The sequence below is a fragment of the Ascaphus truei genome, chromosome 18 (assembly GCF_040206685.1).
Source record: "Ascaphus truei isolate aAscTru1 chromosome 18, aAscTru1.hap1, whole genome shotgun sequence".
In the NCBI taxonomy this organism is placed as follows: Eukaryota; Metazoa; Chordata; class Amphibia; order Anura; family Ascaphidae; genus Ascaphus; species Ascaphus truei.
The window spans coordinates 38,350,850-38,376,201 of NC_134500.1; the positions used below are offsets into that span (position 1 = coordinate 38,350,850).

Sequence of the window (25,352 nt, forward strand, 5' to 3'; positions counted from 1 at the left end):
GACTTACTACTATTAGAAAAAGGTTACAAGTTCACCCCCCATGCCGGCAACAATATGTCCAAAAATGACAAGCTGAGTATTCAAAGCTTGATGACCAACAAAAATTTGGTCATAAAAAATGCCGACAAGGGGGGTGCAATTGTTGTACAAAGTAGTGTTAAATATCGATTAGAAGCTCTAAAACAATTACATGACATAAAATCATAAAAAAAACCTCAAATCTGACCCAACTGATGTTTTTGCAAAACAGCTAAACAACATCCTTGACTTCGGTGCAATTTTACAAGTGTTAAGCGAAAAGGAAAGAAGCTTCCTGTCCGTTCAAAATCCGGTAATCCCCATTTTTCACCATCTCCCAAAGATCCATAAATCTTTGGTCGACCCTCCTGGGCGACCAATTATATCCAGTATTGGATCTTTGGGAGATGGATTATCCAGATACATCGATATTTTTTTGCAACCACTGGTCCACAAACTTCCGTCATACCTACAGGATTCTACTGACTTATTAAATTCACTGTTTAAATTCACTTGGTCCCCTAACTATCTATGGGTCACTTTAGATGTAACATCCCTTTACACAATTATTGATCACTCACAAGGTATCGCAGCAGCACAACATTTTCTTAATCAATCACTGTTATCACCAGCACAAGTCACATTTATTTTAGAATCTATTTTATTTTTACTCACACACAACTATTTTCTCTTTGACAACACTTATTATTTACAGACACGAGGCACTGCAATGGGCACGTCATTTGCACCGTCCTATGCAAACTTATTCATGGGATATTGGGAGCACAAACACATTTTCAGTCACACTAATTCTTTCCGTAATAACATCATTTTCTATCGGAGATTTATCGACGATTTGTTTTTGATTTGGGAAGGTGACACTAGGTCTCTGACGGAATTTGTGGACCAGTTAAATAGGAATGATTACAACCTACATTTTACTTTTTTACATCATGAAAAGAAGATCGAGTATCTTGATTTACTTTTATCTGTAGATTCATGTCAATCTATTCAATCTGACATCTACAGAAAACCAAATTCAAGAAATACGTTTCTAAAAGCCAACAGTGGTCACCCACGTCCTCTAATAAAAGGCATACCGAAGGCACAATTCCTAAGGTTGAAACGTATTTGCTCAACAGAAGATTCATTTGTAGAGCAATCTAAAGAATTGGCTTTGAGATTTTTCAAAAGGGGATACTGTAAAATGGACCTACAGGAAGCTTTTGATCATGCATTTCATACCCCACGTACCAAACTGTTGAAGAAAAAGATTAAAATAGATTGTAAAAAAGAATCAACGCCACTCTATTTTATTACACAACATAGTCGTCAAGCAAATAACATCCGCTCCATTATATCAAAACACTGGAACATCTTGTCATTGGATAATAAACTTAAGCCACACATTGAAAAGTTACCCAAATTTGTGTTCAAAAAAGCTAAGACCATCTCCAATTATATATCACCAAGTATCTATACAAAACCACATACAAAAACCAAATGCTTTGACCCTCCTATGGGTTTTTACAAATGTGGCTTTTGCAAAGTCTGTTCCTATGCAAAACCAATTAAAACAATTCAGTCAAAGATAAACAAAAACAAAACCAAATTGAGGAGTTTTATTACGTGCAACACCAACCATGTAATATATCTCTTGACATGTGGCTGTGGTATGGGCTATATAGGGCGAACGATACGACCATTAAAACTTCGAATAATGGAGCACATTAGAAGTATTAAGAACAAAGACCAGAGGTTCCCTGTGGCACGACATTTTATGGAATGTCCTAAAGGAAATCTGGACCAGCTTACATTCAGTGGTCTAGAACACATTCCACTCTCAGTCCGACGTGGAGATCGTCAGAACACTCTAAATAGAAAAGAGATGTTCTGGATCTTCACGTTAGATACCATGACACCTAGAGGTATCAACGTGGATTGGGAGATAAAACATTTTCTGTAGAACCATCTATCTCTTGCCACAGGGAACCCTGTAAAATATGTGTTCCTGTTCGTGCAGTTCGCCCATATGGCCCATTAATACACTCCTTTGAGTAAGTGATCCTAACCAATATGACAATGACAAAATAAATATTTTTGTCTATTTGTAATGTTAAGTACCTAGCATTTATTTAAAATATCGATATATCTTTTATTTGGTCCTTTTTTATATTATGTTCAACGAGGAATGCCAAACATCATATATATATATCTTTTGCTCACTAAATCCATTCCATATGTTTACAATATGTTTATAATATGTTGTTATAAATATGACAATATTTAATTCATTTCTATGCCCTTTCCCCCTCCTTCCTCCCCCCCTTCCCCCTCCCTCTCCTCCCCCTCCCCCCTCCCCCCCCTTTTCTCCCTTTCCTCCCCTACCTTCCCTACCCTTTCTTTTCCCACCCTTCCCCTCCCTTCCCTTCCCCACTTATATCATTAATCATGAAATCTGCAAAGTTCATACTTGTGGGTTCGGTTAACCATATTGATGAATCAAATCATTATTAACAGCATGTCTAATTATGCAATCTCTTGCTGGTCTTGTTATTTGATTTTATACAATTGCATTTATATATATGAAAACTCTAAAGTGCAACTGAGTATGTTCTGATCAAGCTAATTGTTCTAACTACGAATTGTAATAATAGCAACATAAATGTACTAAAAGTATGCTTTACACCATTATCAATTAGATATTGGAAATTCCCATTACCCCTGCCATTACTTGTTTTTAATTTTAATTATCATTATTTTTTTCATTTATTTTTTTCATCTGTTGCTTTCTATTATGATATACACATTATGAAATTTATTTTTGTATATATTTAGATTTCATTAAGGTTTATATTTGATTAATAATATGAATAGTATTATCTATGATGTTTAAAAGTAGATTGCTCAAATGTTTGTTTTCAATTGTTTTTAACCTTTTAGTCCCTACTGCGCATGACACTGAAGCCCATGGGTGCCGAGTGAATGTCATCCAGCTGGGACTCAGTATCCCATCATGCAGCTTGCTGTGCGTGTGGTGTCGGCTCACTGGCTGACAGGCACCATAGGTGGCGCACTTGCGCTATGTGTGAGCGCCGTCAAGCCACGAGCCTGGCAGTCTATCATACAGCACGCAGCATACCCACAGCCCATTCGCTGTATGACGTCACTTCCGGTTCACATCCGGTATATCAGTAGCCTGCAGACGGGTAGTGTTACTCTTTGAAAAAGCCCATGCTTGGGTGAAACGCGTTAGAGGTGCAGGGGCATCCTTTTCCCCCCCTCTTTTTAACTATGCTTCAATAAAGGAACACTTTACAGCACAGTCCAGCATCTGCTACGTTTTTTCTGCCTCGTGGTGCCCGCTGAAACACTTCTTCCAAACCGGAACAGGTACATTCTCTCTGCATTTCTTGTCAGCTATGGAGCACACAGAACCGGCGTTCACACCACATGTGAGTAAAACTGCTGCTTAAATGAGAGCCACCCCAGGCATACAAGATTATTCAATTCAGGGAAACTGCAGAGGTCAAGGGGGGGTTTAAACACTCCCCACTTACAACTCCGCACATCCCTGTTATACCTGGTGCCATATAGGGGTTCAATGCATATAGCCTCAAGCATGCAATACCACACCAAGTGATCCGGTTTAAAACGCAGTTAAAAACATTATTTTAGAATCATTGTGGGTCACATATGCTCTGTAGCACTGGTTAACTGGGGCCACTTACCCCATACATTTTTGTCCTATAATATAAATAACAGATCATGGGAATAAGTTCTTCAGACATAAAAGTAACATTAAGGAAGAGGAGTCCCTGCTCAGAGGAGCTTACAGCCTAAACCTGGTCCGACCTGATATGGTCCGACCAGAGGATCTCTTCCCGGGCGCCGGGATGCATGTGACCATGCCAGACTGAGGACCACAGTGCATCCAGGTTGCCCGGGTCTTTCTTGATTGGGGTGCTGGACGTGCATGAGGGAGGTTTGGGTATTGCCCGGGTTAGATACTGAAGTGCTCCTCAATAACGACCTGGGGCATGTTACTTGTGTTTTAATGGCAGAATTTGCTCCTGTTGCAGCGATTACCAGGAGCCAGAGCAAAGCAATTGCACATGAGGATTTTGCCATCCCCCTGCATTTGGGACCAATAGTTCCAGGGGTCTCCTAGGAGACCAGGCAGGTAAGCCAGACAGAGTCGCAACAAGGTTCTGACTTATCTCCCGCTTTACCTGATTCCCTTGCACCTGACTTAGAGACTAAGGGTGGGTGGCCAGAATTAGGGGCACAGTATAGGGAAGCGGTGCGGTCTGATGCCAGCTTGGAGGGCATGAGACTCTGGGTGTCCGAGTCTGCCCCGGAAAGTGGAACATATCGGCTCTTATGGCACCATGGGCTCTTATATAGAGAGTTCTACCGTTCCAGATAGGGTTTGGACAGGTAGAAGACAGTTAGTGGTACCAAAGGAGTATAGGCAGTAATTGTTACAGGTAGCCCACTCCATACCACTTGCGAGGCATCATGGGGTCACTCGTACAAAAGCCCGGCTTTTGCAGCATTACTACTGGCCAGGGGCATCAGGGGCAGTGGCAGAGTTCTTCCGGTCCCGTGATGCCTGCCAGCGAGTAGGTAAGGCGGGTGATCGTGTGAAGGCACCCCTGAACCCACTACCAGTTTGTCTGGCAACTGTTACATTTTCTCAGTGGAGGACTTTGCCACCAGGTACCCTGAGGCTGTAGTACTAGCCACCATTGACGCTAGGCAGTAGCAAAAGCATTGATAGTCATATTCACTAGAGTAGGTTTCCCTAGTTAGATTCTGACTGATCAAAGGTCGCAATTCATGAGCTCATTGCTATAGTGTCTTTGTATGTTGCTTCAACCATGAAAAGCCCCATAAGATAGTTCAGGTTGGGGAGCGGATAACGTCAAAGGTGATAGTTTCATTGTGAAGGATACAGGGATGAGCAGCGGGCCTGCCTCCTGAGTAATAGTGCCAGGAACAAGAGGTCTCCCACCAATGGTGGTTTCTGCCAACGGAGTTCCTTTGGGACTTAGCAGAATGACGTTAGATGCTGCAAATGCTTTGTCAATTAAGTTGCCAGCAGCACCAAATTCCACAAATGCCTGTGTAGGGCTGGAAAAAGTTCCCCATGATATACTGTATTGACAGAAATCAATAACTGTTGATTGTATCTTGGTGGAGGAATAGCAAAAAACATCTATAGAAGAATTCTCAACACCCTCTAGGCTCTAGAGTTTCCCGAAGTGGCTCCTCCCCCTACAGAACAGACAAAGAGTGCTAATATGTCTCCCATGCATTTCCTCTTTGAAGAACCTCATACCAGCTAATTACATGGGCTCTTCATCAGCTGGCTGTGCCCCGGAGGTGAACTGGAAGTGGGGTGGGGGAAAGAATATGGGAGTTCTGCGCGATTGTTCCCGCTCCATTTGACGTTCTCGAATATGCAGGTGCATGCGTATATACAGACCGATGATATCCTCCAAACCGGTTGGGACGTCTCGACAAGGCAGCTCATCTTTTAGACGGCCCCTATAGTCAGGTGATTTCAACCCGTCTCAGCCGCTTGGGTTCATAAATCAATAGTGCATTGCCCTACCATGCATGTATCCTGATAGATACAGAACAGCGATGTGGAGGCAGACGATACCTGTCCTGGGGCATCAAAGACCCGCTGAAAGGCCTGGATAAACTTGGTTAAGTCATTTAAATGGGGAAAAACAAAAAACAAAACTGTGCGCTACTACCTAACTACCTATTAAGTATAAAAGTAAAGACAGTGCAGTGACTATACCATCAAATAAGTGATGAAAAATGAATAAAAAGTTAAACCACAAATCCCACAGTGAGATAATTATGCATTAAATAATAAATGCCACATAACCGTCTTGGGGATAAGGGCGTCTGCAGCTGTAAACGCAGGGGTGGCTCAAGCACCCCACACACACACTAAGAGAAGGGAAGAAGTAGTTAATTCTACGAAACGCGTTGGATGTAACACTCTATTGCCTTATATCTGCCTATATTGGCCTTTGTCTATACACTGGCCTGTCCTGTTTTTATTTCATCCTGTGTGCTGTTTTGGACACTTGTGAGAGACTTTGTAAGACTGTTCAAACTTCCCTATTGAATCCACCACTGCTGTGGAGACAGTGACGTCACTACACAGCGTCCCGCGACGGAGCGGCATCGTGGCACGCTGAGGGCACCCCAGTGAGCTGCGGTCCTACCTCTGTGCAGAGGATATACCTGCTGAGGTATAGGAGCAGCTCCATATCGGCCAGGAAGCCGGAGCGATTTCAACGAGCCCCAATACAAGCTGCTGAACCTGGGTGCATGAAGGGAAATCCCCTTGGGAGTGAAAGACTGACGTCCTGCCCCAGAATCAACCGAGCTGCATCAGCAGAGGGAAACAAGCACCTGAATCTACAGCTAACAGCTGCCGAGTGGTAAACAGTGTGATACACACTACATGCCTTTTACCAATCTCTTTCATGTACGCAGATATATTACCCCCTTTTTAATTTGATAATATATTGTTGAATTTGCTTCACTATTTGGCGTTGTGCGCTGTTTTCTTTTGTTTCCATTTACATGGGGAACATCATTGTCCTATAATGGAGACACCCATGCCAAAGCCTTGTCAGAGAACAGGGAGATGATGATGTACGCCACACCTTTTCCAACTGAGAAGCTTCACAAGGACGGCTGGAACTCGACTGAATGGAGCATTGGTTCAAGATTTTTTTTTCGGGGGTAGTATTGTGTACGTATGTATTTGGGGGGGGGTAGTGTATGTATGTATGTATGTACTGTATGTATTTATTTGGAGGGCTAGTGTATGTATGTATGTATGTATGTATGTATGTATGTATTTATTTGGAGGGCTAGTGTATGTATGTATTTTGAGGGGGAGGTGACATATCCCAAATGTAGTGATTATTCACCAGGAAGTGAAGCCCACACTGCCCTTTCACATATAAATAGCTCTCAGGGTTTGGACCCCCCCAAACAGATAATTGAGTCTCTGCCGGGTTCAAATCATATGATAGACTTTACTTATTTATATGTGAGGAAGGCAGGGTTGTGATTGCGTGTGGGGTGGGGTGAATGTAGTGTGTTAGGGTGATTTAGGTGATGAGTGAGAGGGGGCAGAGTGATAGAGGAGGGAGAGGGAAGAAAATAAATACAGAGGACCAAGCATATTTCGATTTATTTAGCGTTTTTTTGCCCAAGGGTGGAAATGACAAATGACTAACTATTTTGTAGAAAAAAACAATGAAAAAAACTAAATAGAGGTACTTATTATTGTGAGATGCATTTTATTCCCCTACATATTTTTTCCTTTCCCTAATTCTGATTAAAGTTAGTTTGTAACCCACTCACCGGTTTCGGCCCTTTTTTCTTTGAATCGGGCACCCGGGAGAGAAGCCACTTACATACCACCTCCATAAGGAGGAGTAGGCAATCACCCCTACACCAAAAAACTCAGTTTTACTTCATTTACCAGCACCGCATACCACCTCCAGCAGAAGGAGGAGGAAACCACTGCTTCTGGCAAACACCCAAATATAACGATTACTGCCAAACAAGCATCACAACTTTTGCCAGACAGCAGGCTGTTTTTTACTGTTTTTTACTGCATAAGCAGCATCACTTTTCCTGTTTGGCAGCAGGCTGCACACAAGCGCGCCAATCACCGGCCCCCACAGTCCCTCTATATATATTTTTATTTTTATATTTTCTATGTCCCATCCCTCACACCACCACCAACCACAGAAACCTTTTTTCCATTGAAGTATTTTTACTTAGACATCTGCATCGAAGCCCCAATTCAGTCTTTTAACAAAGTGTTTTAAAAGATTTTTTATCCAAGCATTTTTTATCCAAGCATTTTTTATTCATTTTTTATTAAACAACCACATTATATTACTGGTTAAATGTTTTGTATGGCTTGACACTAATCACGTGTCCCTCATTTTCTCTTTTCATCCTGTGAGCGAAAAACCCGTGCGCTGACCAATCCACCGATTCTACGACGGATGAGGTCCAAGGTTTTCTTGAATCCAGGATGCCCTGCCGAACGGACGGCGTGTCCCCAGTCCAGTATTTCAGGGATAAATTTGGGTTCCACATACAAAGAGTCTTTAGGAACCACAAGACCGGACGGGAGGTTCTCTTGAGACTTGATGATCCTCTCAAGATTCTTGAATGCCACAGCTGCTAAGATTCTTTGTTTAGGGAGGATGGACTCAGTGGTTTTCTCTGATCTCTCTTCAGAAGAGTATTGCCGGGAGAGAGCATCCGCCTTGACGTTCTTAGTGCCGGGAATGTATGAGAGAACAAAATTGAATCTAGAGAAAAATAACGACCAGCGAGCTTGGCGAGGACCTAAGCGACGGGCATTCTCAATGTACAATAAGTTCTTATGGTCCGTAAGAATGGTGAATGGCTCTTTTGACCCCTCCAGAAGATGTCTCCATTCTTGAAGAGCCATCTTGACGGCCAAAAGTTCCCTATTGCCCACGTCATAATTCCTCTCTGCCGATGAAAATCTTTTGGAGAAAAACCCGCAAGGATGAAGTTTATCCTGGGAAGAAAATTTCTGCGACAGAACCGCCCCAGCCCCACAGTCCGAAGCGTCAACCTCTAAGGTGAAGGGGAAATTCGTGTTAGGGTGTCGAAGGATGGGAGCAGAGACAAAAGTTTGTTTCAGTGTCTCGAATGCCGTGACAGCTTCTGGAGACCAAGATGAAGGGTCTGCACCTTTTTTGGTCAGTGCCGTGATAGGAGCGACAATGGTAGAAAAGTTGCGGATAAACTTCCGGTAATAATTAGAAAAACCCAAAAACCGTTGAACAGATTTGAGGGAATTGGGTTGTGGCCAATCCACGACGGCCTTTAGCTTCTCTGGGTCCATGGCCAAACCTTTGTTGGAGATGATGTATCCGAGAAAAGAAGTGGTAGACTGATGAAAAATGCATTTCCCCATTTTAGCAAACAACCGGTTCTCGCGGAGGCGTGAAAGCACAAACTTCGTATGGATGATATGATCCTGTAAGTTTTGAGAAAAAATAAGGATGTCATCCAGGTATACAATGACAAATATATTTAGAACGTCTCGAAAGATGTCATTGATGAAGTCCTGAAAAACTGCCGGTGCGTTGCATAACCCGAAGGACATCACTAGATATTCGTAGTGTCCGCTACGGGTGTTGAAGGCAGTCTTCCATTCATCGCCCTCCCAGATGCGGATGAGGTTGTATGCCCCACGGAGATCCAGTTTAGTAAAGAGATTGGCCCCCTGAAGTCTATCAAAGAGTTCGGAGATGAGTGGGAGTGGATAACGATTCTTCGCCGTGATATGGTTCAGACCCCGGTAATCAATACATGGTCTGAGAGTACCATCTTTCTTTTTGACAAAGAAGAATCCAGCCCCCGCAGGAGAATTGGAATGACGTATGAAGCCCCGCTTAAGATTCTCACGAATATATTCGTCCATAGCTTTGGTCTCGGGCAACGAGAGAGGATAAGATTTGGCTTTAGGCAAGGTATAACCAGGTACCAGATCAATCGGACAATCGTAGGAACGATGAGGAGGTAGAAGTTCAGACTGAGCCTTGCTGAAAACGTCCAAGAATTTGGCGTATGGAGAAGGTAACTCCCTCCGAGAACTTGATGTGTTGGCTAATAGAAAGGATGGTTGCTTGATAGAGGAAAAGGGTTTCTCTGACCTTGACCTCCAGTTAATAGGGTTAGGAGAAACCCAATCGATGAGTGGATTATGCTTCTGTAACCAGGGCAAGCCAAGCGTGATAGGTGTTCCTGGGGCATGAATAACATCAAAACCCAGAGTCTCTTTGTGAGAATGAGTAGAAAGGGTGATAGGTCCGGTCTCTAAGGAGATATAAGCCGGGGTGAGAGGTCGATTATCAATCCCGACCAAGGCAACGGGAGAGTCCTTCCTGGAAAGCGGAATTTGATTTTGCTCAGAAAAGGTTTGATCTATGAAATTCCCTCCTGCGCCGGAATCGATAAATGCAGCAGTGGAGGTGCGGAAAGTCGGTCCTGAAAGGGAGACGGGAATAGTCAATCTTTTGGGAAGTTCCCTTCTGGGAGGGGGACAAGGAGATTCAGTACCCAGAGAGCGCCCCTTCGTACTCACTGGGCTTAGTCGTTTCCCGGAGATGGAGGATGGTTACGGGTACGCTGCTCAGAAGCTCCGCAATGATGGCACGATTCCCCAGTAGAGCGAAGTTGTCGTGACGGTAACCGAGGTTGCTGAACTCCAAGTTGCATCGGCTCTGGAGCCTCCAGAGCCGGTAACGGGGATACGACGGGTCTCTGGTTAGTAGAGAACCTGGAAAAGGAAGCACGGAAAGGCGTAGCCCGGGGAAGCTGACGCTGAGCGCGGCGTACCTGAAGGCGCTGATCCATACGAGTAGCCAGGGTGATGAGATCCTCCAGTAACTCTGGCCTGGTGTGGGAAGCAAGTTCATCCTTCAGAGACTCCGATAGACCTTTCCAGAAGACGGCGACTAAAGCCTCCTGACCCCAATGAGTCTCAGCTGCTACAGTTCTGAATTCCAAGGCGTATTGACCCACAGGCCGACGTCCCTGTGTAAGCTCTATGGTATCAGAAGCAGTCTCTTGACGTGCGGGGATATCAAAAACCTGTCGAAAGTCCCGTCTGAAGGCCGCGTAATCGCGGGTAATATCAGGGCGTAGTTCCCAGATCGGAGAGGCCCATGCCAGTGCATTACCTGTGAGCAGACTATATACGTAGGCTACCTTTTTCCGGCCAGTAGCATACAACTGGGGAGCCATCTCGAACTGGATCTCGCACTGGTTGAGAAAGCCACGACAGGCGTGTGGATCCCCTGCGTAGGGCCTTGGAGCCGGAATCTTCGGAACTGAAAATTAAGTGGAAGATAAGTCAGGCTGCGCCGGGGGTGCAGCCGCAGGCGGAGCCTGTAAAGGGCGGTCCGATACCTGTTGGGAGAGGAGAGCCACTTGATCCGTTAAGGCCTGTATTTGTTGGTACATGGCCGTCATCATAGAGTCCACAGTCCGGTCTGCGTCTTGTGGGCTCGACATAATGTTACGCCGGTGCTGCCCGCAGACCAGACCCGTTCCTTTCACTGAAGTGAGGAACGTATAGAATCACGCACCCGCAGCAAAGGGAGCGTGTCCGGAGTGTGGTGATTTTGGTGTTGCCAGGCCAGGTGTATTTAGCTAGCAATACTTGCCGGTACCGGTGTAGAAATGCCGTTGTTGTTGCCGTTAGCCAAAGTCTGGGATTGGAGAATTCCGGAAGGTCATTTGTCCAAGCAGGGGTCTAGAGCCAGAGAGAGACGTCCGCCAAGCCAAGTCGTAACCTGAGAGAATAAGAGAGAAAACGCCAGAGTAGTAATCCAAGTGAAAACTATGTCGAGCAATGAGTAAGAGGAAGAACTGGCATTATAAAGTGTGACTGGCCAATCAGAGGTGGGGGCAGGCCTGGAGGACTGCGTGGAGCTATCCTGGATAGGTCCCCTTGATTGGCAGGCAGGTGAGGACTCTTGTCTTGGTAGGAGGTCCTCTTAGTGTGCTGGGGGCGGTTCTTCACTGCAAGAGCAGTGAATAAATTAACCTCACCCGGCGCGCGCTGTTCAGGTGCGCGGCTGGGGAACACGGCGGCCGCATGCGGGACTGCAGACCCCGCGGGCATCCGAGGACGCAGAGCACAGCGGGGAACCCCCAGGACCGCCGAAGGTGAGTGACGCCAGCGAGAGGCGCGCGCCACGGTAGCGGGAGTAACCGCAGGAGAAGGAGGACCAGGGTGCAGATGCCGCGATCCCTGAATCCTCACAATGACACTGGGTGACCAGTTGGGTTGAGGTACCCTGTTATATCATCCTTACAGTTCCTTGTCTGAACCGTCATGGTTTGATCTGAGATGCCATTCTACCACAGCAGGTTTTTACCACAACTGGACGTGGATACTTTGCCTTTCCTCTCTGGCCCATTGCAACTCGTGCCACACTATGCCCACTGCTGATATATAGGAAGGCCATCATTTCCACAGCAGCAGGACATTTCCGAAGTTTCTGGTTTATATTTTTTCTATGATACATGTACTGTTGACATTAGGAAGACCGTTATTTCCACAGCAGTTACACCAATGGAATCAGCTACGTTTTGCTGTCCACTACAAGCTGTAGTATCTTGGACCTTCTGCAGTTTCTTTTGGGGTGCAGTGCCCCTTTGAAATTCAGCTTTATTATTGTTATATATGTGGGTTGCATGTACACTTATTAGCCAATTATGTATATCCCAAATATTATTATTGCATTTTGGCTCAATTTGTCACTGTACTAAACGACCAGTATATCCCCTTACATGAATTTGCATATGTATTTTGGCAAAGATCACTTTTATTTTCCGCCACATCATTATTGTACATATTTTTGCTTTATTATTGTGTTGTTTTCATCACAATGTCCACACGTGGGTGACACGATTTATACACATAGTGTCACACTCTGTATTGCTCCCCTTCCCTCTCTTCCCTCACCCCCTCCCCTTTTTTTTTCCAAGCAGGTTTTAACTAGTGCTTCTGGAGTTTAATGCTATCAGTGTGATCTGTGACACCTGTTTTGTTGGGTATTAATATTTATGCACTGCTTTCATGTAACTTGCACCACCTTGACAAAGGTACCTCTGGCGGACCGAAACGTTGGTTCTGTGTCTTTGCTTCACAATATACCCTTTTTGACCTTACAACTGAGTGCTACCCGTGTGATTTTGTCTCAACAATGGTATGGTATTATATATATATATATATATATATATATATATATATATATATATATATATATATATATTTTTTTTTTTTTTTGGTTTGGCGAGTAGATTTTTGGGTGATTTGTCGACCACTATATATATATATAGTGGTCGACAAATCACCCAAAAATCTACTCGCCAAACCAAAAAATCTACTCGCCACTTAGCCCCACCCTCAGTCTGTTTTTTTCAAAAGAAATTGAATAAATTCCAGGTAAGAACAACATTAGTTTTTGACATAACAGTTTATTTTTGTATTACATTTATACTTTACTACAATTAGACCTTGTTACATAATTGTGTGTGTGTGTGTGTGTGTGTGTGTGTGTGTGTGTGTGTGTGTGTGTGTGTGTGTGTGTGTGTGTGTGTGTGTGTGTGTGTGTGTGTGTGTGTGTGTGTAAATGTCGGATCTTGAAAAAAACAGATATGAATGACTAGTTTCCTGAACCCCTTAACCAGTGTCTGGATGCCCCCGCTTCACAATATCTAAAGCAGCAATCCCGCCTGGGATCTTACCTGATCCGCACTCCCTCAATGTCCACGTACCCTCATTCCCGCAATGTTATATATTGGAGGGGATGTGTTCACTACCCGTCTTCTGGGTTAGGGGGGATTCCGATGTCTCCCGTGTGAAGCTCGAGAGTTAGATCTGGAAGAAAGCAGTATAGGTTATTTTGGTGTACAGTAGGTATAGGCCAGTTAAGATATATAGCGTAAATAAGATATCCAGATCCAGAGTGTGAGACACAGAGAGAGTGTGCGTGTGAGACACAGAGTGTGTGTGTGTATGACACAGAGAGTGTGTGTGACACAGTGTGTTTGTGTGTGAGTGTTTATGACACAGAGCGTGTGTGTGACACAATGAGTGTGTGTGACACAAAGAGAGAGTGTGTGTGTGTGTGTGTGTGTGTGTGTGTGTGTGTGTGTGTGTGTGTCTGTGTGTGTGTGTGTGTGTGTGTGTGTGTGTGTGACACAGAGGGTGACACAGTGAGACAGAGTGAGACAGAGTGAGACAGAGTCAGACAGAGGGTGACAGGATGAGACAGAGGGTGCCAGTGTCAGACAGAGGGTGACAGTGTGAGACAGAAAGTGACAGAGTGAGACACAGGGTGAGACAGAGGGTGAGGCAGAGGGTGACTGGGTGAGAGGGGGGACAGGGTGAGACAGAGGGTGACAGTGTGAGACAGAGGGTGACAGTGTCACGGTTGTGCTCACCACAAACCTGGGTTGGACCGCGTGGCTGAGGTGGGGTTGTAAAAGCACCGACCTTAGACCGCGCAGGCTGATCCGGATTGCGCAGTTCGTAGTCGTACGTAGCAGGGTCGGGACTGGAGAAGGCAGCATCGTCAGTGGACAAGCCAAGGTCAGGATCGGAGACATCAGGGTTAACATTGTTCAAGCAGGAATTTGGCAACAGGTGGTCAGGAGTTCCCCGCTTCAGCTTAGGAGCGTGAGCGTGGGAGTAGCCTCTGCGCGTGCGGCGACCATGGCCCATGGTACTGGTCTCAGGAAAGGATAGGCAGACCAGAGTGGACACACAGCCTGGCTGCACTGGTAAACCAGTGCTTCAGCGCAAGAGTCCTGAGCGGGCTGGAGAATCCTCCGCTTCAGCGCAGGAACCAGGACACGGCCTCTGCAATAGAGAATGAGCAGCAGGCCCCAGGAACCAGGGAGCTGAAGACAACACTGGGGAAACCTCCGCTTCAGCACAGGAGATAGGAATAGACCGCTGCGTGACACTAGCAGCCGGTCTCAGGAAACATGGAGCTGAAGTCGACAAGGAGAGTACTCTGCTTCAGCACAGGAACAAGAACTAGGACAAAACAGAGTAGAAACGAGATGACAAGCCAGGGGCTTGTGGCAGAACACTCGGTGACATCCAGGAAGGACTATGCTTGGCAGGGAGCATTGTGGGAAGGCAGTACTTAATGGTCAGTGAACCAATAGCAGAAGGGGCGTGTGACAGTATTGCTTTAATGAGTGAATCCAGGCTGCAGTAAATACAAGGGGAAGTGTTCCGGAACTGCACAGGTTTGTAAGGCAAGGTAAACAGTAAACTGAGGTGTGGATTCCTTACAGTACCCCCCCCTTCAAGCGAGACCTCCGGGCGAACAAGAGCACTCATAGAGTTGGGGGAACTGGAATTGTTCCTGAACTGTCTAGGATTGGGGGTAGAGTCTTGGTCCATAGACTCGTGGTCACTCCTTTGTGTACCCCCACCCCCAGTGAGAACTGCGGCCAGACAGGCCCATCCATGGGTCTCAGGGACACTGAGTTGTTCCTAAAGTTTTTTAGGCGGAAATGGGATCCGTAAACGAGCAGTTCCTTGGCGAGTACTGTTCTAGGATATGAGAGTGGTGGTAGATGACATCATTGGTACGTGGCTCGCCCCGCGAAATGGCTTGGGAATCCAAGGCTGTGAAGAACCAGAGGGTTCCGGAGCCGAAACGGCAGAAGAACCCCCACTGGGAGCCCAGTCTTTAGTAATGGGACCAGAATTAAGGATAAGCGGCCTTGATAGTTGATCGAATATACCAGGGCGACCTTCGGGACAGACAAAGTCTTGGCTGACCTCTGCATGTAGGAATTTGAGAGGGACTTCTCCTCCAGAGGTCTCCCAGGTAGTGGTCAGCGAGGGTATGAGGTGGGTGGGAGCATTTCCCGGTATTGGTATGGAAGGTGACAAGGCAAGCAGTAAACCAGACATAGAGACCGAAATCTTGGGATACGTACAGAGTATTTCCAACTCAGAGGAAATAACAGGTGTAAAAGAAGGTTCCGAGGGGGAAAACCATGGTTTCACAGAGGCAGAGAAGCACTCAGCAGTGGAGCTCCCAAATACTGGGGAACCCTCAGTGGGAGATAGTTTTGTCTGGGGATTAGGAATAGGCTTTGGGGCTTTAATATCAGGATCTTGAGAAAATGGCAGAGCAAGGGTAGAGGAGGGGGGAAAGCTAACATCAGAAGCTGAAGTCTGTACTTCAGTGACAGGGACCTGAGAGACAACAAGCAGCAAGTAGGAACTATGAAAACTCTTAATGGCAGACACCTTAGGAGCACAAGGAGTCTTATCCGAAACTGCAAGGACCCTAACAACAGGGGTACTTGACATGACAAAAACATGAATAGGCGTGTTTACTAGTGCAAAAATTCTGATAACAGGACTCCTAGCCAGTAGTGAGGGTGTCTGGGTTTGACTAGTGAGAAAATCAGATGTATTAATAAGTGACTTAGAATCAATCACTGAGGTTCTAGGTTTTCTGGACATGTGTGAAAAAATACCCTTTAAGAGAGGAGATTTAATTTTCTCCCCGAGTAACCCAACGGTTGCTGGGGCATATTTAGACGCAGTGCTGAGGGACTGAGGTTTAGCAAGGGCAGGAAAACTAAATAGCTCAGATTTAAACACCAGGACTAGTAATATAGGCAGGGTGGTCTCAGACTGTATTAAGGGAGTAACAGATATGCTGATCCCTGGAGGGTTTGCATGGGCAGATAAATCAGGGGAACTAACAGCAAGGACAACCTCTATAGAAAGAGATTCTGAATCTGAAGGGAGGTTTTTACCTCTCCGAGTATCAGGACTGGCAAGGCAAATTTCAGAGAGAGGGGAAACTGTGTGCAGGCTTCTAGCTAGCACATATGAAAAAGCGTCACTTTTGAGTGAAAACAGTGTGTCAGCAAACATTCCTGGGAACACAACATGAACCCCAGGAGGGGCATACTGACCACTGTACGCTTTTAAGCCTAAGCTTTGAGAAGGGGAGAACACAGACAGTGCACGGGGTGGTAATCATAACTGTATTGGTCTCTGAAGTGGGTATTTGGTAAGGAGTGTCTGGGAAACCAGAAATGACTGCAGATTCCACGACGTGGGGACTATGCGCTGAAGCAGGGATCATCGCTCTCTGGGTGACCGACTGGTTCAGCGAAGTACCTGGGAATGGGAACTCTGCGACCAAGCTTAGGGAAAAACTTGGTAACTGAATACATTTAACTGGAATCAGAACTTTAGCCGAAGTTTCAGGGTGCACGGCAGCTGAAACTTGAGCTGAAGCAGGGGTTTTATAGCAAAAACTAACTAAGGACTCAGCAACGTTGGGGAAGTCATTTAATGCAACCTCTGCTGTCGGACTTGGGGACACAGTCTCTGAGGCTAGAACGAAGGCATTAGCTTGGAGGCAGCAAGAATTTACAGGAGTTAATGCAGATAGTACCTGAGAGTAGAACATAGAGAGTTTTTCCTCGGTAATAGGTGAGACCAGGGATTTCTCCTCTGGAGCTAGGGACGTGACCATGGCTGGTGGAGAACAGCGAGTTACCAAAGGGGACTCAGAGAGCTGCCCCACAGGGGTTAATACAGGAATGACCCTGGGAACAGAACTTAGAAATTCAAACTTAGTACGTGGAGGTAGGAGGGATTCGTTCTCTGACAGGGAAGGCACGCAGAACTGCCTAGCAGGGGTTAAAGCAGGAAAAACTTAAAGGGCTGAAAAGGGAGATTCTGAGTTAGAAATAGAGGAAAAAAGGGATTCGTTCTCGGATACTAGGACCTTAGTGTGGGCTAGAGACATATACGTAGACTCCAGGGGAACCTCACAGGGCGGATCGGCAAGGGTTAACATAGACATATCATTGGGGTCAGAGTAACCGGGGGTACAATCAGGGCAAGGGACCGTGGCAGCTTCTACGTTAGGGGGCAGTGATAGTGGGACAGTTTTGTCATTTCCTGGAGAGGGAGATATGTCCCCAGGTTTAGCGACAGGACTGGCAGCACAGGGGGACTGCCAAGCGGCAGCGTAGCTGGCGAGGAGAGGATCCTGTTTTATTATGCAAATGTCCAATGTTATGGAAAGTACACGCAGCGTGTCTTGAGGGTGAGCCAACATGAAGAGAGGGTCCTGTTGTACTACGTGAATGTCCAATGATAAGGCCAGGGCATAGAGTGCATTTAGGGCGTTGTCCAGTTTCACAGGGTTCACATTATCCCAGGTTAAAGGGGAAACAGGGAAGCGAACACAAGCGGCCAGAAGCTGTTTTATGTCCTTGAGGCAGTAAGCCTTACTAAAGAGATCATTACGGGATTGTCTTTGCAAAGGGGTTAAGGCATCATACATAATCTGATCTTCAATCAGGGGTAGAATCTCACCCAGATACTGGTTTTCAAACTGGGACTGGTCTGCAGGCCGGGACAGGATTTCAGAAAGAAACATACCAACCCTCACCACAGGGCGGTCCGATTTTGTGGGGCCGAGCATACTGTCACGGTTATGCTCGCCCCAAACCTGGGTCGGACCGCGTGGCTGAGGTGGGGTTGTAAAAGCACCGACCTTAGACCGCGCAGGCTGATCCGGATTGTGCAGTTCGTAGTCATACGTAGCAGGGTCTGGACTGCAGAAGGCAGCATTGTCAGTGGACAAGCCAAGGTCAGGATCGGAGACATCAGGGTTAACATTGTTCAAGCAGGAGTTCGGCAACAGGTAGTCAGGAGTTCCTCGCTTCAGCTTAGGAGCGTGAGCGCGGGAGTAGCCTCTGCGCGTGCGGCGACCATGGCCCATGGTACTGGTCTCAGGAAAGGATAGGCAGACCAGAGTGGACACACAGCCTGGCTGCACTGGTAAACCAGTGCTTCAGCGCACGAGTCCTGAGCGGGCTGGAGAATCCTCCGCTTCAGCGCAGGAACCAGGACATGGCCTCTGCAATTAAGAATGTGCAGCAGGCCCCAGGAACCAGGGAGCTGAAGACAACACTGGGGAAATCTCCACTTCAGCACAGGAGACAGGAACAGACCGCTGCGTGACACTAGCAGCCGGTCTCAGGAAACATGGAGCTGAAGTCGACAAGGAGAGTACTCCGCTTCAGCACAGGAACAAGAACTAGGACAAAACAGAGTAGAAACGAGATGACAAGCCAGGGGCTTGTGGCAGAACACTCGGTGACATCCAGGAAGGACTATGCTTGGCAGGGAGCATTGTGGGAAGGCAGTACTTAAAGGTCAGTGAACCAATAGCAGAAGGGGCGTGTGACAGTATTGCTTTAATGAGTGAATCCAGGCTGCAGTAAATACAAGGGGAAGTGTTCCGGAACTGCACAGGTTTGTAAGGCAAGGTAAACAGTAAACTGAGGTGTGGATTCCTTACAGACAGAAAGTGAGACAGAGGGTGACAGAGGGTGACAGAGGGTGACAGTGTGTGACAGAGGGAGACACGGCGAGACAGAGTGTGACAGGGTGAGACAGAGGGTGACAGGGTGAGACAGAGGGTGCCAGAAAGTGAGACAGAGGGTGACAGGGTGAGACAGAGGGAGACACGGTGAGACAGAGGGTGACAGGGTGAGACAGAGGGTGACAGGGTGAGACAGAGGGTGACAGAAAGTGAGACAGAGGGAGACCGGGAGACAGAGTGAGACAGGTTGACAGAGAGACAGAGAGAGGGGGTGGGTGACACACACACACACACACATACACACACAAACACTCCCACTTACACACACACTCTCACTCTCCCACTTACACACACTCTCCCACTTACACACACACTCCCACTTACATACACAAACACACACACGCACTCTCTCCAACTTACACACACACACATACACACACACACACACACACACACACACACACACACACACACACACACACACACACACACACACACACACTGGTCCCGGCAGTTGCTAGGAGATCTTTAGTGCGGGAGGGCGTGCCTGTAATGCGCCTACGTTGGTGCATGGCGTAGCGCACTGCAGTGCCTCCAAGGGATGTCTGTGGCTGGGCTACTCTTCCTGCGTGCCGCGTTGCTAGGTGACCCGCTTGATCGCGTCCCAGCATCCTGAAATGAGCCGCAGCAGCACAGTAGCGGCACTCTAGTTGACAGGGGGTTAAATGCACTCACCACAGGTGATCGGGCAAATGCATTTGTCGAACACTGTGTATATATATATATATATATATATATATATATATATATATATATATATATATATATATATATATATATAATTATATATTAAAAAAACTTCCTTCTAAATAGAAATAAAAATGTAAAAGAGTGGTTGTTATTATTATTATTTCTATTACTACTACTCAAGTTGGCTTTTGGGTGGTATAGAATTAAAATCTTACATTTTTGATCCTGGATGATTTTATCCTTTGAGGAAATTGTCTGTAGTAGGTTATTCTAAAAAGAAAATATATTAAATTAATTATTTATAATGCAAACAGAACACATGCAGTAAATATACTGTATATGAAGTAGCCATATGGCAATACCCAAAATGACATACTCTTCTTGTATCTACTACAAACACAGAAATATTTTTTAATCTGCAAAATATGGGCAGAGTCCAGACTACAAGTCTGGTAAATTAATTAATGCAGCACATCAATCACTTCCCTTTAAGATTTACCTCTTAATTGGGATTCATAGAACCAGATGTACAAAAGGTTGCAAGACAAACGAAGATTCCCCAATGAATGCACTCAAATTGTAAAGTGTGAAGTGATGAATAAAATAAAATTAATCTTTAATCTGAATTAAATTTAAAATAAATTGTATAGAGGGTTATGGTGTTGTGTTCTTAAACCATTCCCTAATGATATACCAAATCCTAATCACAAAATAGTGTGTTAATTAAAAATGCTAATAAGAGACAGAAATCATGTATATCTAGCAAGGCTACTGAAGTATCCACCTGAGTAATAAGACTCTAGTGATAACTTATTTTAATAGCAAAAATTATTTACTAAAAAATTGGTAAGGTAAAGTGGTACCTAATACCAGTACTAAATTACTATAGTATAGTTGAACTGTGTATAATATATCACAGTACAAAGTGCTGTTCTGTCTGATAAGCATAAATACTTTGACGTATGTATAACAGAGTAAATTCCTGCTAGACAGTCACTAGGCGGACATCATGGAATACTGTGTGATAGCTAGAAGGAATAGCTGACAAATATCTCAGGGGTACTTTTATTAAAGGGTTAGCACAAAATGTGCATTTAAACCCAGATGTAGCTACTTTTATCAAATTGGTCACTAAGGACCTAGAAAAATTGAGACCAGTAACCAAAGTTGACAACATGAGTATTGGTGAAAGAATTACTCTAAAAGAGTTAAAACCTAATCACAACATCATGATAAACCCTCTGACAAAGCGGGGAACATCGTTCTCATGAACACCTCTGATTATATAAAGGAAAACAAACGTCTACTGTCAGATACGGTAGGAGTTGTTGTGCGTTACTCAAAACAGATCCCACGATTGTGTTTATGAAAGAACTTAAAATGATTTTGGAAAAAGGTATTCACACCAAGGTTCTTCCAAAAAAGGAAAGTGAGGCACTCTTGAATAAAACACCAAAGATAGCCACCTTTTATTCCTTTCCAAAAACTCATAACGGCCTGGACCCCCCACCTGGTCGCCCGATAGTTTCGGGCATTTCAAATTTGACCGAGCAACCCAGTATTTATGTGGACTATGTCTTATGCCCCTTTGTCACCTCCTTACCCTCTTACCTGAGGGATACCAAGGATGCTCTCAACAGGTTTAATGATGTTACAATAGATGATGAAACGTTACTTATCAGTCATGACGTCGAATCTTTATACACATCTATCATACATGATAGCGGGATCAAAGCGGTTGAATATTTCCTTCAGACTCGCAGATGTGATCATGTCAATCACAACTTATTAGTTGTTGATTTATTACGATTTTTATTGACTCACAACTTCTTTATCTTTGATGAGAAACTGTACCATCAACTGAGGGGCACGGCCATGGGGACCACCTGTGCCCCCACCTATGCCAATCTCTATCTAGGCTGATGGGACGGTGAGGTGGTGTTCCAGGAGCAATATCATCTGTATACCTCCCATGTCCTCTTATGGATGAGGTATATAGATGATATCTATCCTGTGGAAGGGTCCAGAAGCGATGTTTGGGGAGTTCATCGAGCTCCTCAATACAAACACACTCAACCTAAGGCTTACGTCGGTGGTGAGTGAATCAAGTGTCACGTTCCTGGATCTGACAATCACTAACACATCACAGGGTAATATAGAGACCTCGTTACACCGCAAGGAAACCGCTACCATTAGCCTGTTGAGAGCCGACAGTCACCATCCGAGACATCAAATCGTGGGTATCCCTATAGGTCAGTTCCTTCGTCTGAGAAGGAACTGTTCATCATTCGATGATTTCGAAAGAGAGGCGTCCCTTCTAAAGATGAGATTCAAAGAGAGGGGGTACAGCAATAGATCTATTAAGAAAGCATACCAAAGGGCCAGAACTATAGATCGTAATGATCTTTTAGTCAACAAAGGGACAACTAATAATGACAAACAGTCCATTTTATTGGAACATTCAATAATCAGTGGACCCAAATCTATAACATCATAAACAAATACTGGTATGTACTGCGAGAGGATAAGGACTTGAATAAAATCCTGAACAACAAAGCCACACTGGTCAGCAGAAGAGCCACAAATATTAAAGATCTTTTCGTGCATAGCCATTTTCTACGACCAAACACTGGCACGTGGCTGGCCAGTAGATCAGTAGGCAGCTTTAGATGTAACAACTGCAAAGCGTGCCCATCCTGTACCCAGAAAAAAAAAATTCAACAATTTGGAAAGCAGCTGCAGTTACCCAATTAAACAGTTTATCAACTGTAAAACAGTTGGGGTGATATACCAGATAATCTATGTGTGCAATAAAAAGACAACTTCGCCACAGGATACTGGAACACCTAGGTGATATTAGGTATTTATTTTAAATTTAATTCAGATTAAAGATGAATTTTAAATTATTCATCACTTCACACTTTACAATTTGAGTACATTCATTGGGGAATCTTCGTTTGTCTTGCATCTATTACCCTCATCCCTATTTGTACCTCTTGATTATTTCTTTACTTTTGAAAAATTACATTTATTTACTATTTTCATATTAAGCTGATGCGGGAGCTTCCACTTTCCCTCTCCCCTCCCCTGTTTGAATATACAAAAGGTTGCCAAGCTTTGGCATGCCTGTCTCCCATTCATGGGAGTAAGGTGTGTTAAAGTTTAGCACCCTTTTGTGCACTTTGGCCATATGTTTGGCTGTGTGGCTTCTTATTGCTTTCCCTGTTGGTATTTTCAAATGTATTGATTCTATCGCTTCCAACCCCTAACCCCTTTTCTATCTGTCTCCTGATTCACCCATCTCCCTTACATTAATAATAATTGGTTGTTCTTGTATAGCGCTGCTAGTTTTATGTAGCGCTTTACAGAGACATTTTGCAGACAGTCCCTGCCCCATAGAGCTTACAATCTATGGGGTTGTTTTGGTGCCTGAGGCACAGGGAGATAAAGTGACTTGCCCAAGTGAGAAGGAGTGGTTCCTTGTGACCTTGGGCAAGTCACTTTATCTCCCTGTGCCTCAGGCACCAAAAACATAGATTGTAAGATCCACGGGGCAGGGACTGTGTCTGCAAAACTAGCAGCGCTATACAAGAACAAGTAATAATAATAATTATTATTATTATGGTCACAAGGAGCCGACAGCAGGAATTGAACCGGGTTCCCCTGCTTCAAACTCAGTGCCAGTCAGTGTCTTTATTCTTTCTCATTCTCGTACATTGATATAATTCCCAGTACCTCTCAGTCTGCCCTAATATCCCAGGAATTATATTATTTCTGATAAATGACTTACATTTCTGCCAAAACCACAATGAGGGAGGCGCATGCGTGAAGGACCGGAGTATGGAGGCATAAAAGACTAGCTCCGTCCCGCGCGAGTTAAAGCTAACGATTTAAACTACCCAAAAAATAAAACCGGGTTTTCAAACTTATATCCGGAGCACTATTAACACCCCAGGATGGCTCCAAAGAAATCAGGGGGGCAAAAACAACAGAAGCTAGCTGATGTACGGACGTATTTCGGAGGAGCTGCAGAAAGTGCCCCCACCAGAGAAATGGCCGACACAGATACTGAAATGGAAGGGGATGATGAAGACACAATCGGTCAATCCCAATTCCCAGTCAGACGCTGTGACTTTGAACGATTATACACTGACTTGAAAAAACTACTACAAGCAGATATTAAAGAGGTCAAGCGGGAGGTTACCAAACTGGGGACACGCACAGACGAACTGGAAACTAAGGTGGATCTTACGATTAAAGCCGGGAGAAAAACAGACAAAAAAACTGCAGACTTGCAAAAACAAATAGACGACCTCAAAGAGCGGCAAGAGGACGCGGAAAACCGTGATAGAAGGAACAACATTAGGATCCGCGGAGTCTCAGAGGAGATAGGAGACTGTGAGGCCTTTACCGAAAGATGGCTGGAGTCCCTCATGCCAGACAGCCCAAAAGAAAAACTTTTAATGGACCGCTGTCATCGGGCCCTACGGTCACGTCCGACACAGAACGAGCAACCGAGAGATATCATCCTCCGGTTGCACTATTATACCACCCGGGAAGCAGTACTGCGGCTAACAAGAGCATTGCCGGCAATCGAATTCGAGGCTAATAGGCTACAAATCTTCCAGGACCTATCCCCCCTTACCCTGGCGAGGCGTCGCTCCCTGTTCCCCATAACCAAAGTGCGTCGGGACTCTAATACGCGTTATCGCTGGACCTTCCCGTTCGGACTTCAGGTCACGAAAAATGGGAGATCCCTTATGCTAAAGGATATCGGAGAGGGCCCGGGGTTCCTTAAAGCACTTAGCCTGCACAGCCCCCTGCGGGAAACAGCAGAGGAAGAACCAGTCCTGGAGCCGGAATGGACTGGAGGACCATCCTCACCAAAACCTAAGCGAACAAAATGAAGATCGCAATAAAAGGCATTTGTTGAACACTTAAAACACGTTGTTTTGGGTTTACTCAAGTTTAACGTTATAAACCAAAGCGTGCCAAAGTTGTGTACTATCTTGGAGCAGACTCACACCTACACAGCGCTCTCAGATCCCATGCGGAACACCTGCAACAAACCCCCGGATTAAAACTTAAATCCTCCCGCTATACCCGGTCAAAAGAGCCAAGTCCTAGCGAAAGAACTAAAGGAACTCACTTTTTGTCGTCCTCCACGAGGGCAGGAGAAGATCGCCGCCATGCTGGAGCTTCTTGCACCCCATCGTGAGGCGCAGAACGGGGAAATGGCCGGCGCGCGGGAACGAAGAACAGCACATCCTCCTCGAGCCATCCAGGGATCCAAAATGGCCGCCGCCGGAAACCGGAAGCGGATATTACCAATCAGAGAGAGAGACACCGGCGCCATCTTGGAGGTGGCAGATCTGCCCGGAGCGACCGCAAGTCATGAAGGCCCCACAGGCAGCAGAGGGCAACTAAAGACACAGACCCTGACACTATACGAGAGTCGGAGATCAGACAGGACCCGAGCGGCGGCATGGAAAGAGGCGCGGAGATAGAGAGACATGGGCAAATAAGAAGGGCACAACAAAAAGCAAGCACATACATAGCTAAAGATACACGAGA

The 25,352-nt window shown here is 45.4% G+C and overlaps 1 protein-coding gene across 2 annotated transcripts in view; it reads right to left on the minus strand.

Annotated features, from left to right (window-relative positions):
* LOC142469173 (uncharacterized) overlaps positions 1-25,352 on the minus strand; it is a 176,299-nt gene that overhangs the window by 70,350 nt on the left and 80,597 nt on the right. For both annotated transcript variants that reach the window (XM_075576137.1, XM_075576138.1), the window contains one exon: positions 19,994-20,048. In XM_075576137.1, coding sequence (XP_075432252.1) covers positions 19,994-20,048 — 55 coding nt within the window. The remainder of the gene's footprint in view (positions 1-19,993; positions 20,049-25,352) is intronic.